General features: G+C 42.5%; 1 protein-coding gene across 1 annotated transcript in view; it reads right to left on the bottom strand.

Annotated features, from left to right (window-relative positions):
* The window catches only part of CCNP (cyclin P), a gene marked incomplete at its 5' end in the record, with an annotated part of 32312 nt that extends 15413 nt beyond the window's left edge, over positions 1-16899 (bottom strand). Inside the window, 6 exons of the mRNA XM_082263626.1 lie at positions 1902-2060; positions 3928-4083; positions 4996-5094; positions 5210-5367; positions 9066-9150; positions 16828-16899. Coding sequence (XP_082119752.1) covers positions 1902-2060; positions 3928-4083; positions 4996-5094; positions 5210-5367; positions 9066-9150; positions 16828-16899 — 729 coding nt within the window. The remainder of the gene's footprint in view (positions 1-1901; positions 2061-3927; positions 4084-4995; positions 5095-5209; positions 5368-9065; positions 9151-16827) is intronic.
* Between the last annotated feature and the right edge of the window lie 1685 nt (positions 16900-18584).

Below are 18584 nucleotides of genomic sequence, written 5' to 3'. Positions count from 1 at the left end.
GCAGCCCCCTTTTTAATCACAGTGCCCCTTTACATTACAGGGCGGAGGACCGACTCCGTGAATATCCCCATCACCAACCGTTCCCTTGAACATCCCCCATAAGGTCTGCTTTTGTGATTGACAGCAGGCAGTGGGCAGATCCTTAGCCAATAGAAAGTCTGCTTTTGGCTTTAGAACCCGCTCACTGCCTGCTTTCAATTACAAAGGCCAGAGCAGACCCACTGGGGAACAAGTGACTCAGCTTCCCCAACAGGTTCCACCTGCTGCAGCTTCAGAGGTTGCTGTAATACTGACAGCATCCTTAACAACCAGGGATAGGGAGAGGGTAGAGGCGGAAAATAAGTTGCTCTGCTACACTGCGTACAGGGACAGGCACTATGCCTGTCTCTGTATGCCAAGTTACAGTATGACTTAGATACCTTCAGCTTTGTTAACTATGTCACTACAGTTATTTTTTGATTTGGTACATTATTGGGCACCATTTTTTTTAAAAGTCGCGCTATTAACAACTACTTGAATCTGATGCACATATTGGTAAAGTTACGGAAACAGGCAGTGGGGATTTTTTAAAATCTTGTGCAAGCCATACTGCAAAAGTAAAAGTACCACTCCAATTACAGGTGACGCTTCTGAACTGCTCACAGAATGAAAGGAAACAAATAAAAATGACAGATATATACACTGGTTGCTATCATAAACCTCCTTTTGAAAATGGCAGTTGTCTGGCTGTCATGCTATACCTTCGCCAAGTAGACAAAAGAGTCAGACATATATAAGATTTGGATTTATTGACTTAACCACTTACTCCCCGCCCACCGTCAAATGACGGCAGAGCGGTGCAGCTCTCGTTCTGGGACGCCATCATATGACGGCGCACCAGAACGGCCTCTCGCGTGCGCCCACATGGGCACACAGTGCAGCGATCGCAGCCGCGCTGTGTTGCCAGGACACGGCGAGACCCCAATCTTGGTTAAGAGCCAATGACATAACTCTTTACCCATGTGATCGGCTGTTTCCAATCACAGCCGGTCACATGTAAATGAGGAAGTGCCGTTTATTGGCTCTCCTCGCCTCACACTGTCAGTGTGTGGCGAGGGGAGCCGATCAGCGGCTCCTCCTCAAAGGGGAGACTAGGACAGGTAATCACGGCACTGATCATCAGTGCCCCGATTACAGAAAAGTGAAAAATCTGTGACCACTATCAGTGCCCACCATCAGTGCCCATAGTGCTGCCAGTCAGTGCCCATCAGTGCCTGCTCATCTGTGCTGCCCCCATCAGTGCAGCCTCTCAGTGCTCATCAGCACCGCCCATCAGTGCTGCCTCTCCATGCCCATCAGTGCCGCCTATAAGTGCTCATCAGTGCCGCCTATAAGTACCTTCTCATCAGTGCCCATAAGTGCCACCTCATCAGTGCAGCCTATCAGTGCCCATAAGTGCCACCTCATCAGCGCACATCAGTGCAGCCTATCAGTGCCGCCTTATCAGCGCACATCAGTGAAGGACAAAAATTACTTATTTTCAAAATTTACTCACAGAAAATAAAGACAAACTTTTTTTTTTTTGTAAGAAATAAAAAACCATCGGTGATTAAATAACACCAAAAGAAAGCTCTATTTGTGTGAAAAAAAAAATGATAAAAATGTCATATGGGTACAGTGTAGCATGACCGCGCAATTGTCATTCAAAGTGTGGCAGCGCTGAAAGCGGAAAATTGGCCTGGGCAGGAAGGGGGTAAAAGTGCCTGATATTGAAGTGGTTAAACTGTCCTTGGGAGAAATCAGCACTGCAGTCAAGCAACTAGCATTTTCAGAATGAGGTCAGCGGTGAAAGCCTGTGGATTTCTTCTACGACAGGTTTCCTTTAATTTATTAATTTTTGGATAGATTTCTGTTATACAAACCTTTTCTGCACACTTGTCAGCAATGGAGAGGATACGTAGGAAGTATAAGGGTTGTGTATAATGCAGCTCGAAGCTCAACCGTTTGAGGATTTTCTTCTCCATTTTTAGAAGCTCCTTCTTGCTGAAGGCATCTTCCATCATGAAGCAAAGCTCTGCTGGCTGTGGGATTCACATGAATTCATAAAAAAGCATTAGCACTTTACGGATTTATTTAATGAAGTGCAATGTCTAAATAATCACATACAGGGATTTTGTTAAGGCTTTTAATACAGCACCAGATTTTATTCTTCTTGTCCAAAGGTAAACTAGCTTGTGTCACCCTTCTACACCAGTGACAGGCTAGTCTTAGAAACACACCAACCAGATCAGACATCACAAGGTATGCTGAAGCTTAAAGCGAAGAGGTTGAAAAAGATACCTGGGACACCTAGAATCATTGACTAAAGCCCCGTACACACGAGTCGAAATTTGGCAGGGAATTTTCGTCCGACGACCGATCTGCCGATTTTTGGCTTGTTAGTATGATGCTTCCGACAACCGACTCCGACTTTTCGGCCGAAAAAATTCTGGTGTGCAGGCTATAAAAATTTTGTCCACCGTCAAAACACGTCCAATTTTCGTGCAGTCAGTACAGATTTCGACAGGGAAAAATCTTATGAGCAAGTCTCGGCATGCTCAGAGAAGAAAGAACACAAAGAAAGCAAACCAACACATGACATCACTTCTGAAGTAGAATTTTGTCGTGCGGGAAAATTTGCGTGCAGTCTAGAGCACATTCCAACCAACAAAACACCACTCTGGACAAAAGATGGACGACCGGTCGGCGGAAATTCGTTGCGTGTGTATTAGGCTTAACAGAGTGGTGGTAAACACTTGGTAACACTGGGCTCAGGGCTACCCCTAGTGGCACCCCATGCCACAGCCTATGTGGCCTAATGGCAAATCTACCCCAAGCAAGATATGCTTCTTTAATATAAGATTAAATATCCATTGTCAAATATTCATAAGTCACCAGAACTACATTTTCATAAACTTGAACATTCAAAGAATATTTGACAATTATTCACTAACCACAAAATTGACTTTTCTGGGGAATCTACGACCCAAGTGTTCAAGGGTATGCTTGAGGCTGGACCACAAAAGATCTTTAAGGGGTTGGATGGCACCTGCTTCGCTATCTAACCTCTTATATCCATGGATACCTATACACCACATTACTTACCAAAAATGTACATTACTTCCAGTGCCGGATTTAGACCTCGGGAGGCCCGGGGCACTTTAATTGGGGGCACCTCAACATAGAATTTTAAATTACATGATACATAAAAAAAGGGAGATGAATGATTAACCCCATGCCTGTCGTTAATTCAACCAATCTTGTAATTTTGGGTAATACTTGCTAACAAAGTTTTACCCTATTCAAGATCAGAGTGTTGAATTAGTCCCTTGACCTAATCAGGGTCAAGCGGGGAAGTGAGCTTCTCTCTCATATTTATCATTGCAATAAATAAATGCTGGTCATTAATGCTGGGGTTGGGGCTGTTGCTTGGCACTTTCCAACATTTTTCAAACTTCCCTTGTCCCACCAAATTGTGTCCCGTAAACAAGGCAATAAATTCTGCAACACAATCATGCTAAAACAAACTTCCAGAATAGTAAAATATAAGAAGTTGAAATGTAAAACATCTGCCAGAAGCCCTCATCCCTTTCTTTGCCTCTGAACTTCTGAAGTAAGCCTTAACTGCTCTGTATCCTGACACTCACACACTGTTATTTTTTTTTTTTTTTTAATAATACATTTTTTTAAAAACAAAATTGGTATTTTATAAGGGAAGTCTGGGGCCCCCATCTGGCAGGGAGGCCCAGGGCAATGGCCCCTTTTGCCACCTTAGGCACTGATTACTTCAGAAGGCCATAACAACTCATCCAAATCTAAAATGAAAGGTCTGAACCCCCTTAGACCTATGGTCCTTGTCTACCACCCACTCTTTGGTTTGAGAAAGCCTTTTTTCACCCATTGGCCTACCTTAGGGATAAGTCTCTCCTCCATCTTGCAGGCAATGAAGAGGCAACTGACTGCCAGGAGCTGGAGTAGAGATATGTGGATTTTGTGAACCTTCATGTAGGAATTCAATAAAAAGACTGCAAGGTAGAGGGTCTCGTCTTGTAGGCCCAAATATTCCTAATGTCAAGACACAATGGATGGGTACCAATATCAAAAAATGGGGGCATTTGCAATCATGAGCTGAAAAGTTAAAACAAAAATGGTACTGGGGTTAGATTTCTTAGCCACCCACCTCTAGCTTAGCACTTGCATTATATCATTTTAAAGATAACTTCTTTATCCAGTTTGGCAAATTATCCTTAAAATGTTTGGTATTCTTTGCTTATACTCATTGTCAAAGACTGTTGTATTGTCGAAGTTAAAGAGGAAGTAAACCCTCCTCTGTAACTTTTACCTATAGGTAAGCCTATGATAAGACTTACCTATAGGTACTGTAAATATCTCCTAAACATGTACCGTTTAGGAGATATTTACCTTACATGCAGCCAGTGACGTCACTGGCGCATGTGCTCTAAAGGAACGGCCGCTCGTGCCGTTCCTTCAGAGCTCCGTGCCGCGACCGTCGGCTCCCGCGCGCGTGCGCGGGAGTGACGTCACCGCTGATCCGGCCAATCAGATGGCCGGATGCCGCGATCCCGGAAGACGGGCGACTGGACATGTCGCCCGTCATGCAGGTAAGCGGATGGCATGGCGGGGGCTCGTTCTAAGGTAAGTATTTCATAATGAGCTAGTATGCGATGCATACTAGCTCATTATGGGTTTCTCTTGCAGGTTTAAAAAAAAAAATAAAAAAAGTTTTGGGGGTTTACAACCTCTTTAATTAGCAAAAAAACAAAACAAAAAAAAAAAAGCCACAACAACATGGGAGAAAAATGGAGGCAACCATTGCTGAACTCCCCTTTTGAAGCCAGTGGATCAGTAGGACAACCAACCAACTAGCATTTTCCAAAGGATCTCAACAAGCTACTTTTAGTTAGAATTAATAATTAGGCCCTAAAGTAGAACCTGAACACTGAGGAGACTACTCACATGAACTTGGACCAGCCAGTCCACCAGCATAGTTCTCATCTCCGAAGTGACCAATTTTGGAATGTCACTGGGCTGAAAGACATACTTGCACTGGTTCTTCTAGGGAAGGACAGACATGGCACCATTAGTACATGTAGTGGAGTCATTGGCATGGTTGCTAAAGTGAAATCTGGATGCCAAGATGGAGTCTGATCACCATGAGTACTTTCCTCACCATCATATCTGAGAAGATATCCGTGGCATAGTCTTGCTCCACAACCATGCCTAGCTCCAGCATGGACTGGGTCACACTTTCTTTCCACAGATTGGCCAATGAGGGCCCAGAAGAGATGACAGTCACTGGGATCTGACTACCTGCAGCATCTGGGGCAGCTGTGGAGATACATGCAAAGACACAGCTATCTACATATAGCAATGTAACTTATAGTCACTTAGGCTGGGTTCACACTAATGCAGCCGTGGGTCACAGCAGGAGGTCCGGAGTGTCCCTGTTCACAGATTCAGGTTCAAATTTATGACTGAATTGGCACCTGAAACAAAGCCAAAGACACACAGGACCCCTTATCCAATGCAGGTCGCTGCCGCCCCGGAGCTGTGTGAACCGGCTCCATTGAGAGCCGATCCCACTCTCCTGTCGTGCGAATTGGATGCAGGGACACTCTCATCCAATTCGCATCAGTGTGAACCCAGCCTGAAGAGATCTCTCTATATTAGATACAGAAACCAGCAATATATGATCCTTTACTGATGATATCAAAGGGAACCTGCTATATTACATTCAAAACATTAAAAATACTGAGGCTGCTAGTTGCTAAGCAATGCCTGAAAAAGCTTGTTGGCTGGCAGGCATACTAATCCAGACCCTACAGTACTTTCTGACCTGGAACAAGTATGCAGATCAGGTGGTCTGATTTCACTCTAGCTGCATCATACTTGTTCCAGGGCTGGAACATGAAACAACAGCCAGGCAATTAGCATTTTCGGGGGTTGGCAATGGCAACTCCATGCATCACTCAATATAGGTTTACCTTAAAGCCTAACTTCAGAAAGATTTTCTAGTTTTGGATGGTTACGGGCAAGTTAGATTATAACTAAAGGCAAAACTTTGAAGGGATTTCCTCTCGCTTTCCGTTTTGGCAATGGGACAGGAAGTGAAGGGAAATCTCTCGCAGAAGAAAAATAAAAAAACCTGAATGGGGTTAAAACCCTTCCTTACTCTATCCAAAATAAAAGTTTTGCCTTATAGTTACACTTTAAATATGTTGGCTTATTCCTAAAGTTTTTGAAAAATAAAGCCTGTACATTTTTTTTTTAATCCTCCCAGTTCCCCTTGGTTCCTTTACCAAACTGACCACACCAAGCGCGGAAGCAGATCCATGCTGGCTTGGTCAATTTGCATGCCTGGGATCACTGCTAGGAGATACAGGCATGCCGTGCCTCTGTGCGTCATACCTGTATCACAGTCAGTTTTGTGGCCATAGGGATGAGTCTAATATGCTTAATGGTATATCAGGATGTGGGTTGCTTGTACAAGGATAAGAGCAGCGCCCTCTGAGTGTAGCATTGAATACACTCAGAAGGCTCTGCTCTTTTCCTTGTTTTTGCCTATTGCAGAGTACCTTCTAGCTCTCCAGCAGTGGCAGCCACTGAGCCTACCTTTCTGGATATTTTTGGTCATTGAGACTGTCATTATGCACCTTTGGCCATACAAACACTTGGGACTTTACCGATCGTGCACCAGATCATCCCTTCCCTTTGCATTTCTGGGTTGCTTGTACATACTCATCCTTTCATTTGGGATCTCAATGAATATCTCTATTGGTTTTAACACATTTATCCACTTCTATGTCATGACCACCCTGCTGGGTAGAAGTACCCATTGCCCCCCCCCCCCACTTCTTGCTCCCCATAATTCCCATCCCTCTGGTCCTCAGAACAAGCACACGTTTCTTGTCTGATCTTGTCCTGATAAGAATATCTATGTAGAAAATCTCTTTATTTAGAAGATATACAATTCCAGGACCATCCAATGCAGAACTGTCATCTATTACCTGTCCGTAGTACATTTCACAGTGACTATCATGCCTGGATCCTAGTAAAATCCATTGCTCAAGGTCAGTTCCATCTTTCCCACATTCCTTTTTTTTTTAATAATGTGTGAAAATGTAATTTATATTCCATTCCATTCTCTTTGATTAGGTATACTATACCCTAAAAATTTTAAAGGGGGTTAGATTGGTGGCATTTCTGTCAGATCAACAGATTTGCTAAATGTTGTGCCAGTTCCTTGTATATTTTTATGTTTTTTGTAATTTATTGAAACAATTGATATTTGATTACATTATAATTACTCTTTGTTTAGTTATCAAATTTTGGTGACTGATAACATAACCACACACACTACACACCAATGTGGACTATTTGATTGTTTATTTTATATGAATATTGATTCACCATGATCGGCATTGCTAACTTTGATTACCAAAATCTTACGGATATGGATTTTTACATATAGCACTACATTGTCTATCGAATATAAAGTGGGGGAAATAATTCTTTGATCCCCTGCAGATTTTTTAAGTTTGCCCATTTACATAGAAATGAAAGGCCTATAATTTTTCTCATAGGTGTATTTTAAATGATAGAGACAGAATATCAACCAAAAATCCAGAAAAACGGAATGATACAAATGTTTTTTTTTTTCCACTAGATCTTCTGCCCCCGATTGTTTTTTTTTTATCAGGATAGTCCTGAAAAAAGGGGGAGGCTCTTTCCCTGAAATGCATTGGAAATACCTGATGTTCTTTAGCAATAAACATTTAACAAAAAAACTGTTGAAGTGATACGATTCATTGTACTAGACGTTCCTCAATACACATCCAAAAGTTGATTGTCTGTTTAATGATTGATATATCTTGATCAGAGGTAGTAGCCTAGGAGCAGGACAATTGGTGCGGAAGAGGGATGGCGCACTACGGTGTATGAATAAACCATGGATCTTAAGTCAAATAACTGGCAATTAGTGTTGATAAAGAAGTACCATAAAGATTTATTGATGGAATGGAAAACAAACCAGTCCTGGAGTCTCCGGTATCACTCTGGGGTGCTGTGGGAGTCCCATGCCTGGAAGAGCAGGATGACCCAAACACAAAGGCGGTGAGGAGGGGGAATGTGGAATCAAGGGGTCCAGAAGAACACCAATGCGGATCAATGCAAATCAGTGTGATTGTACGGGTACTGTGTACGGCCGCTACACAGACCGGATACCGGATCAGCCGCTATTGCCGGAAATCTCCCCCTGTACGCACTTGACTTGATAAAGCGCATGCGCGCGAAACATGTAGTTACAGCAACCAGAAGCTTGCGTTCCATCCTCTACATCCGGTCTATGGTGCATCTGAGTTCCGGTCGTCACTTCCGGTGACGCGTCCAGGGGGAGATTTCCAGCAATAGCGGCTGATCCGGTATCCGGTCTTTGTAGCGGCCGTACACGTACGATCACACTGATTGGCATTGATCCGCATTGGTGTTCTTCTGGACCCCCGCGATTCCACATTCCCCTTCCTCACCGCCTTTGTGTTTGGGTCATCCTGCTCTTCCAGGCATGAGACTCCCACAGCACCCCAGAGTGATACCGGAGACTCCAGGACTGGTTTGTTTTTAATTCCATCAATAAATCTTTATGGTACTTCTTTATCAACACTAATTTCCAGTGCTTTGATTTAAGATACATGGTTTATTCATACACCGCAGTGCGCCATCCCTCTTCCCCACCAATTTTCTGAGTCTGCACTTCATCCTGTGTCAGGGATTTGGCAGCCTAGGTGTCACAGTATACATTGGTTTTATCCCTCATTTTACAGTCATCTGGTTTTACGATCTGATAGGAACACATCCAAGTGATTAGTGCCAGGACAATTTTTTGTTTGACTTTAGGAGCAGGACAAGGTTCACATACACTAGAACTTTCATCACAGATCTGCTTCCCTAAAGGAAAACAACCTTCAATTTTTGTCCATCAGAACCACTCTTATCAGTCCAGTGCTATCACACACATACACCAGACCTACCTTTTTTAGTAAGGGAGATGGAGTTAATGACAGCAGTGGCTACTTTGTCAGTCACCGATATTGTGGAAGATAGTAGACTCTTTTTCTATCAGGGAAAAGCAGAACAGGTTTACATGTCAACAGTCCAGGTATGTTTCTTTTTCATATAGATTTAGACATGGTCTGTTGGTGTATAATGCATAGAGACATAATCCTACCTTATCCAGTTCCAGTGGATATAGCTCTATATTGCTCACTTTTAAAGTGGAACCCTAGCCAAAACCTTTTTCCTAGTATTGGATAAAAAAATTAGAAAAGGGTATAACAGCTGTCGGGTTCTTATTGATATCTGTGTCCCTGTTGGGGAGATTCACTGTATGTGTCTTTGTGACCATTATCAGACTGAAGGTGAGGAGCAATTCAACATTTTTCAGTTGTCACGGGAGGTAAATCTTCCACTGGAGAAACCTGTCAGAGGTGAGATTTGCTCTACTTTTGGGGACCTTTTCAGTTAGCTTCTGCCATGTGTCTGGGACAGGAAGGGATTATCAGTTCTCCACAAATTGGGAGACTACCCCCCTCCCCAAAGACAAAGGGCTTATCCAGTTGGAAAATTTGCTGTAAATGAACCATAAAAAGCACTAAACAATGGCCCCAGTAATCCAAGCAGTCCTTTATTCTAGACAAGAATTAGGAATTCTTTGGACTCTCAAGACGATTATTTGGTGCTCTTTTTGGTTTGCTTATAAGTAATAAAATGCCTCATGGCCTTCTCCTCTACATTTAGAGCTGAAAAAATGTTGTGACTAGAGTGCCACTTGTACTGAGAGAATATAGAGGTTTCCCCAACTGACCTTTCCTTCTTAATGTGGGGAAGAAGGGGTAGCCTTTTAGACCCCCTTTGCCTCATGGGTCCATGGCGGCGGCTAAGAAAAAGCCCCATTGTATTGTTTTCAATGGGCTGGCTGTGATAGGCCAGGTAATGTCACATGACCCAGGAGGTTCTTGAAGGTTAAGAGGTCAGCCTTGGATAGGTCAATTTAGGGTCATATGACCTTCCAGAACCTGGAAGCCCTTAGGGGTCTATTTAATGAGACTGTGACTAGGGCTTACTGCCAGTTGCCAGAGAGAAGTTACCTCAAGAAAGTTCCCATCCCAACCCCCCTGTTGCAGCCGGTTTATGTGGTGGGTCCCTTTGGTAAAGTTAAGTCAAAGGGGACATGTAAAAGATGTTTAAGCTAAATTTTTGGTCAACTCAAGTGAGTGGCTGGGCTGAAGTGTATTTTTGAATTCTGAATTTTTGATGATTAAAGTGATTTGTGTGTGCATAAAGTTTTATATGGTTGATATATGTTTAAACCAATAAACAAAGCCGTGGCCTATTATGATCCAATTGATGTGTTGGTGTATTTTGTATTCTATTCTATGCATGTTTCTTAGGTTTGGCCTGTCACCTAGAGACCCATATGTTATTTGACTAACCCAGAACAAGTAGGCAGATTGAAGATTTAGTCCCTGAAGAAGATGAAATCGGTTTTGTAGCATTCGAAAAGTGGTTGGCCTTCCATACCCCATCACCTTAGGGGTTTGGGCCTCGTATAGTTGTCTTTTCTCTTCTAACCATGTATTGTATGATTTTTACTCTACAACCTGTTTTTATTGTTATGATTGTTTTGTATAATAAAATTTGTCTATATTTTCTATATATGTGTTGACTCCAGTGTAGCCCCTAAAAGTCCCACAGAGGGTAATTTCTCCTGTTTCCAATTGTGAATATTGGGATAAGGGCTCAACTTTTTTTAGGTTTCCATTACCTGGCTTTCCATTATACCTTCTTAGATACAAGCACATCTGTTGTGGGTGCTGCAGCGATCACCAGCTGGACACTGGAGCTACCACAGATAAACATACATGTTCACCAGTGCACCATGGATCTTGCACAGCAGTCCGAAGAAACTTTTTATTGCAAAGGGTTTACATCACATCAGAATAAGTGCAACGTTTCGGAGTGACGCAGGACCCCTTCGTCAGGCATGTGATGCCCCATGTCACCACACACTAAGTTTAAGCTTTGCATTGGGAGGGACATACTGAGCCTGCGCCCACTCCACCAGTCCAGTGTACCTTTCAGTAACAGAATAGGGTCCCGCTGAGCACCCAGCGTGGACCTCATGCGTGCTCTTACTTAACTCCTCCTTTCCCTCATGACCAGGCAATAGATCTCCGGAATGCAGGTTCGAATGCGGTTGCTACTGGATACCGACTGCTAGGGAGGCAGCCAGGGAACTACCCCCTTGTTACCGGAGGACCTGTCACCTTACCAGGTACCACACTTAACAACTGGTTGCTTGCAGCCTGTTTCAGCACTTGGCTACCCATATCAACAATTCAGATTCAGAATACTTTATTAATCCCAAAGGGAAATTATTAAGATACAATTACATTCAACAAGACAACACAAAGATCACAATAACATGGCACAACAATAAAATTACCAATAGCAATTAATACCACATAAAACTAAATGAATACTGTAATCAACCATACCATCCTATTAAAATACTACATAAAACAAATAACACCGGTTGAAAAAATAGAAAATCAAAATGACCAACATGCAAATTATACTTTCTAACATTACCCAAAAATCATTACACCAACATAATATAAAAACGACATAAAAATCTTTATCATAAACCTGATTAAATCCTTAAATTCCAGCACTAACAGAGAATTATATAATTTGATAGCCACAAGCAAAAATGATTTCCTACACTCTTCTTCTACTTGTCTTGCCAAGTTAACCTTCCTTTAGTAGTATTGCTTAATACCCCATAGTGCAAATACAGACCCGGGTTCCTTTTCAATATACCAAAACCAACATGCACCCCTTTGAATAACTTCAGACCAGGCTTAGGCAGTAAATACAACTTTACTGTTAAAATGCAGCACGACAGTATATAATGAATGTCCTTTCCCAAATCCTATATTAGCTTAATGGCCCAGGCATACCTCTGTGGAGGTGAGAGTCCATAATGGCATTGTCCATGAGTTGGATGCTTTCTGTGAATACCAGTATTTTCAGTGCCACACTTGTGCTCACAGGCGAGTCTGCTATCAACCTAAAACCATGTTTCGTTCTCCAGCTTCCACAATCTTAGCTGTCCCCCAAAAATCCAAAAGCCAAAAAGCCCGGGAACATAGCCGTAAATGTTTAACCTTTCCTCAGCCTGAGCCAATGGCATTACAGCTAACTATACACACACATTTCCAACCTGCCTAAATTTAGTGAAGTGTCTCAGAGGACACACGTAAACGTAAATGTATTTTAGTGAAATTTTATGTGATAGGCCAACACAAAGTGACGCATAATTGTGGAGTGGAAGGAAATGATAAATGGTTTTCAAAATATTTTACAAATAAATATGTGAAAAGTGTGGCGTCATTTGTATTCAGCCCCACCACCTTTCGCTACAATTACAGCTGCAAGTCTTTTTGGGGATGTCTCTACCAGCTTTGCACATCTAGAGAGTGACATTTTTGCCAATTCTTTGAAAAAAAAGCTCCAGCTCTGACAGATAGGCTGGAGAACGTCTGTGAACAGCAATTTTCAAGTCTTGCCACATATTCTCAATTGGATTTAGATCTGGACTTTGACTGGGCTATTCTAACACATGAATATGCGTGATCTAAACCATTCCATTGTAGCTCTGGCTGTATGTTTAGGGCCGTTGTTCTGCTGGTCTTCTGCAGACTAACAGGTTTTCTTCTAAGATTTCCCTGTATTTGGCTCCATCCATCTTCCCATTAACTCTGACCAGCTTCCCTGTCTCTGCTGAAGAAAAGTATCCCCACAACATGATGCTGCCACCACCATGTTTCACGGTGGGGATGGTGTGTTCAGGGTGATGTGCAGTGTTAGTTTTACCCCACACATAGCGTTTTGGTTTTAGGCCGAAAAGTTCAATTTTGGTCCCATCTGACCAGAGCACCTTCTTCCACATGTTTGCTGTGTCCCCCACATGGCTTCTCGTAAACTGCAAACGGGGCTTCTTATGGATTTATTTCAACAATGGCTTTCTTCTTGCCACTCTTCCAGATTTGTGGAGTGCACGACTAATAATTGTCCTGTGGACAGATTCTCCCACCTAAGCTGTGGATCTCTGCAGCTCCTCCAGAGTTACCATGGGCCTCTTGGCTGCTTCTCTGATTAATGCTCTCCTTGCCCGGCCTGTCAGTTTAGGTGGACGGCCATGTCTTGGTAGGTTTGCAGTTGTGCCATACTCTTTCCATTTTCGGATGATGGATTGAACAGTGTTCTGTGAAGATGTCCAAAGCTTGGGATATTTTTTTTTTTATAACCTAACCCTGCTTTAAACCTCTCCACAACTTTATCCCTGACCTGTCTGCTGTGTTCCTTTGCCTTCATGATGCTGTTTCTTCACTAAGGTTCTCTAACAAACCTTAAATCATACAAAAATGTGATGCGCCAGAAATATAAAATCAAAAAGTGATGACAATAAATCATATCCAGTTCATAAGGCACATAGCAATGTGTGTGCTTCCAATAAAATGATATAAAGAGTGTCCCGTGTTCAGATGAAGAAAATCCAGTGATGAAAACAACTTGTAATCACCAATATAGTGAATCCCTCCACCAGGTGAATCAGCCTCTCACCTTTCTGAAGGACCCAAACGGGCCAGCAATCACATGTATCATTGATCAGACTTCCAGGAAAGAGCCACACTATATTGCACCTCGAGGGATCCCGGGACATATAGAAAACAGATGAAGAAATCTAGTGCTCTCCGCTTACTAATGAGGGTATGCTTTATTAGAGAAAGGCAGATCAACTCACATTTGTCGGGCACTCAGCTGTGCCTGCTGTATAATCGATGTTTGTGAAACACGATTGGTGCATGCTGCCAGACACCACTATTGATTTATAAGTTCACACACCTGATTTATGCACAGTGAATTGGTGTTGAGTTATTTTATCACATATAATAGGTTTGCGCTGATAGTTTTTTTGTATCTCTAACAAACCTCTGACGGCTTCACAGAAAAGCTATATTTATACGGAGATGAAATTACACACAGGTGGACTCTAGTTCCAAATTATTTGACTCCTGAAGGAAATTGGTTACACTAAATTTTAGTTAGGAGTATCAGAGTAAAGAGGGCTGAATACAAATGCATGCTACTCTTTTCAGATATTTGTAAAAAAAAATTGAAAATAATTTATCAATTTCCTTACACTTCAAATGTTTTGCCACTTTGTGTTGGTCTGTCACATAAAATCCATATAAAATACATTTACATTTTTGGTTGTAACATGACAAAATGTGAAAAATTTCAAAGGGTATGAATACTTTTTCAGGCACTGAATACCAACCTTTCTCAACCAGGGCTCCTTCATAGGTTGCTAGGGGTTCCTTTAGTAATGAGCAATTTCCCACTCTCAGATAGGTAACCACTGACACCAATGATTTTTTTAGCTGCTGTATCTATAAAGGGCTTTCCTTCTACTGACCACCAGTGTAAAGGACATTCCTCCAGATCACTATTTATGTAGGGAGCATTCTTCACACTGATTACCAGTGTAGGGATCCTTTCTCCCAAAGACCACAAGTGTTCAGGGGGCTCTTCTCCCAAAGACCACAAATATAAGGAGGTCCTTTTCCACTGACCACCGATGTAAGGGGGCACTAGACTGACCACCAATGTATTAGGGTCTTTCACTGACCATCAGTGTAAGGGGTCCTTTCTCCCAAAGACCACCAATATAAGGCAGTCCTTCTCTAGATGACCACTAATAAGAGGGTGTCGTTCTCCACTGAACAGCAATGGAAGGGGGCACTAGACTGACCGCTAATGTATTAGTCCCGGTTCACACTTGTGCGATGCGGGAAGGCTGCGAATTCGCAGCCTGTTCCCGCATCGCATCCGCACATCTGGCAGTTCACACTCCCATATGCGATACGCAGGGGGTGTCAATTAAATGTTAACGACACCCCCAGTTTGATCGCATATCGCAGTGCGATCTGACAGTTCGCACAGGATCAGATCGCACAAGTGTGAACCACTGTGCGATCCGATCCTGATGCGGCTGAAAAAATGCCTCCTTTGCGTCTTTGGTGCGGGTGTAGTGCGAATTTCAGCCATACAAAGTGTATGGCTAAATTTGCATCCGCACAGGAGATTGCATGTAATGAAGGAGCAGTGTGCTCCAAATTACATGCGATCTCCGCAGCCACACATATGTGAACCGGCACTTAGGGTCTTTTACTGACTATCAGTGTAAGGGGTGCTTTCTCCCAAAGACCACCAATATCCACTTGCCGATCGCCGCACGACTATTTACTGCGGAAGTCAGCCCCGCGCAGGCAAAGTGACGTAGTACTACATCGCTCGCCTGCAAACCTCTAGGGCCGCCGGTGGCACGCTCCCGCCCCCGCTCGTTCACGGACATTCCAGCCCGAGTGACCGGCGGCACCGATGTCCGCCGGTCACTCGCGATCTCCCGCTAGAGAAGAAGAAAGGCAGATGGCTGATGTAAACAAAGCCGCCTGTCATTCTCCCTGGTGTAACTGCAGAGATCATACGATCCTGCTATGTAGGATCGTATGTCTCTGTGGTTACATGAAAAGCCACACCCCTTTACAGTTAGAAGCACGCCCCTAGGGACACATTTAACCCCTGCATCTCTAATAAAGTTAACCCCTTCCCTGACAGTGTAATTTTTACAGTAACAGTGCATATGTATAGCACTGATTACTGTAGTAATGTCACTGGTACCCCCAAAAGGGTCAGTCAAGGGTCCGATCTGTCCGCCACAATGTCGCAGTCCCGCAAAAAAAAAAAAAAAAAAAGACAGAAATCTTTCCCTCAGTTAGTAAACACAATAACTTTTGCGCAAACCAATCAAAATACACTTATTGTGATTTTTTTTTACCAAACATATGTAGCAAAAAACAAATTGGCCAAAAATTTTAAAAACATTTTGATTTTTACATTTTTTTGGGGGGAATTTCATATAAAAAAAATGTGAAAAATATTGTTATTTTTTCAAAATTTACGCTTTTTTTTTTGTTTATAGCGCAAAAAGTAAAAATCGCAAAGGTGATCAAACACCACCAAAAGAAAGCTCTGTTTGTGGGGAAAAAAGGACGTAAATTTTGTTTGGGTACGGCGTCGCACGACCGCGCAATTGTCAGTTAAATTTGCACAGTGCCGAATCGCAAAAAGTGGCCTGGACGTAAGACAGCAAAATCCTCCGGTGGTAAAGTGGTTAAATTCACGCAGTGCCGAATCGCAAAATAGGGCCTGGTCAGGAAGGGGGTAAAATCTTCCGGGGCTTTAGTGGATATAAGGCAGTCCTTCTCTACATGACCACCAATAAAAGTGGTCCTTCTCCACTGTCCATCAGTGTAAGGGGGCACTGAAGGAATACAATGATTTTTAATATCTGCAGTTCTTTTTCCAGACCTTATTTATTTGTTTTGATTTATTAGTATTGGAAAAAAATGTGTCGTATGGAGTAGCCCTGGGTGTCAAGAAATGCCACATTTCTTATATCTCAGCTTGCTGTTCATGCTATTGTACTGTGAGCTGTAGGTAGAGTAATTATTGGTAGGGGATCTCTGAGACCTGAAAGTTATTGCAAAGGTTGTTCCATGTTAGAAAGAATCGACATCTACGAAAGCGGACATTGTGATATCGCACATTAGGGCCTATACAATCTACACCTGTCTTTTTCCATCACACAACATGGTATCTCACCTTCTTCTCTTCTTTCTTGTGTAGAATTCTGTTGTTGTCTTTATTTTTAAATGGTTCTCTTTTTCCTTCCATCTGAAAGTAGCAGAGATTTCAGGAGATACAAACGTGATTCTGCTACCATGTTTTTATTTATGAGATTCTAAAAACAGTATACAGTAATCCCCCGCTCCATCGCGGTTCAGTTTTTGCGGTCCCGGTAATTCGTGTTTTTTTTGTAATGTTATTTTGCTATATAAATCATTAAAAATGAAATATTTTTGTGTTTTTCATAGCTCTTGCTCTGTCTCTTAGTATCTTTTATGTGTTTAAATGAGTTTCTATTGTTTTAAAAGTGTGTTAAAAGACCTTAAAATGCTTTTACACGTACAGCGACAGTAAAAAAACATGCCTACAATGCATTTTAATAGGGTTTTTCTATTTCGCGGAATTTCACTTTTCGCGGCTGGGTCCGGAACGTAACCTCCGCAATGGAGGGGGGTTTACTGTATTCCATATAATGTATTACGCTCAAACAGGCTTCTTATATTGCAAAGAAGTCAACATCAGAGGACATTTTACAGGGTGATAAGTATGGTGAACATGCTGCTGCTAAATAGTTTCAGAAGTATGGCTTAAAGCGGTAGTATACTCAGCACTTCGATATCTCTAAATCCAATGTCAGCCAGTAACATGGCATTTGCAATAAAATAGCCTTTAAATAAGGTATTACAAATGTAAATAAGGTATTACAAATGTTCCTTACATTAGTTATTTTTTTCTGTTCGGGTCTGTATTTTCTCCTGTTTGGCGCCGCCATCCTTCCTGTTTTCCGTCTCCTGAGCACTGCAGTATTTCCGCCCACATTCGGTGTAGTGTTCGGAAATCCCGCGCATGCGCAGTAGCCGTTTTCTTTCTTCTCTCTCCACTAGAACTCAACTGTGACGTAGCAAGTCACATGGGGTAGTGGAGAATTTTCTGCATGGGGACGGTCGGAGTCTCGCGTGAGCACGGGGCTGACGTCCAGCACAGGAAATGACGCAGCCCCCGCATAGACCCTGCATTATTCCGGCAGCATCATTAGCTTGCCGGAAAATCAGGGTAAACTGAGCATGCGTGGATGACGTGATTGACAAGAACGAACGAAATATAAATAGAATGGCAGAAGTGACAGGAAAAAGAAAAGGTTAGAGATGTCATACGGGCAGATATGATTTATATTGTGAAAAGTACCTTAAATGGAGTATACTACCGCTTTAAAGAAGAAGACTCACTTCAATTTTTATGAAGGTGTTCTGTTCTACAGGGGACAAAGTACATGCAGTGCCATCTTCCTAGGTGCTGTCTAATGGCTCGTTTCCACTGAGCTTTCTGGTACGGCTCGGTACGGTACGCTATTTATGCCGTTTCCATTATGAATGGTACAATAATTCCGAACCGTACCACTTTTTGGTACCCTTTCATTGGTGTACCAGGCACATTAGTACCGTCCCAAGAGGGTGGAGCTATACTCTGCAGAACTTTGATTGGTTGACAGAGAATCGTCTATCACAGCTTTCCTGCTACACCATGCCTATCATGAAAGGGTACTATTGGCAGTGGAAACGCAATGTGTACCGTTCCGAACCGTACCGTACTGAACCGAACCGAACCGTACCACTCAGTGGAAACGAGGCATAATGGGCCATACACACTATAAGATTTTCTGAAGACTTTTTCCTTTAGATTTACCAAAACCATATAATATGAGGTCAAACCTAAACACTTTCAATTTGTATGCA

This window comes from Pelophylax lessonae, assembly GCF_965119305.1.
Source record: "Pelophylax lessonae genome assembly, chromosome: 7".
Taxonomy (NCBI): Eukaryota; Metazoa; Chordata; class Amphibia; order Anura; family Ranidae; genus Pelophylax; species Pelophylax lessonae.
This window is presented reverse-complemented; position numbering and strand designations above follow the sequence as displayed.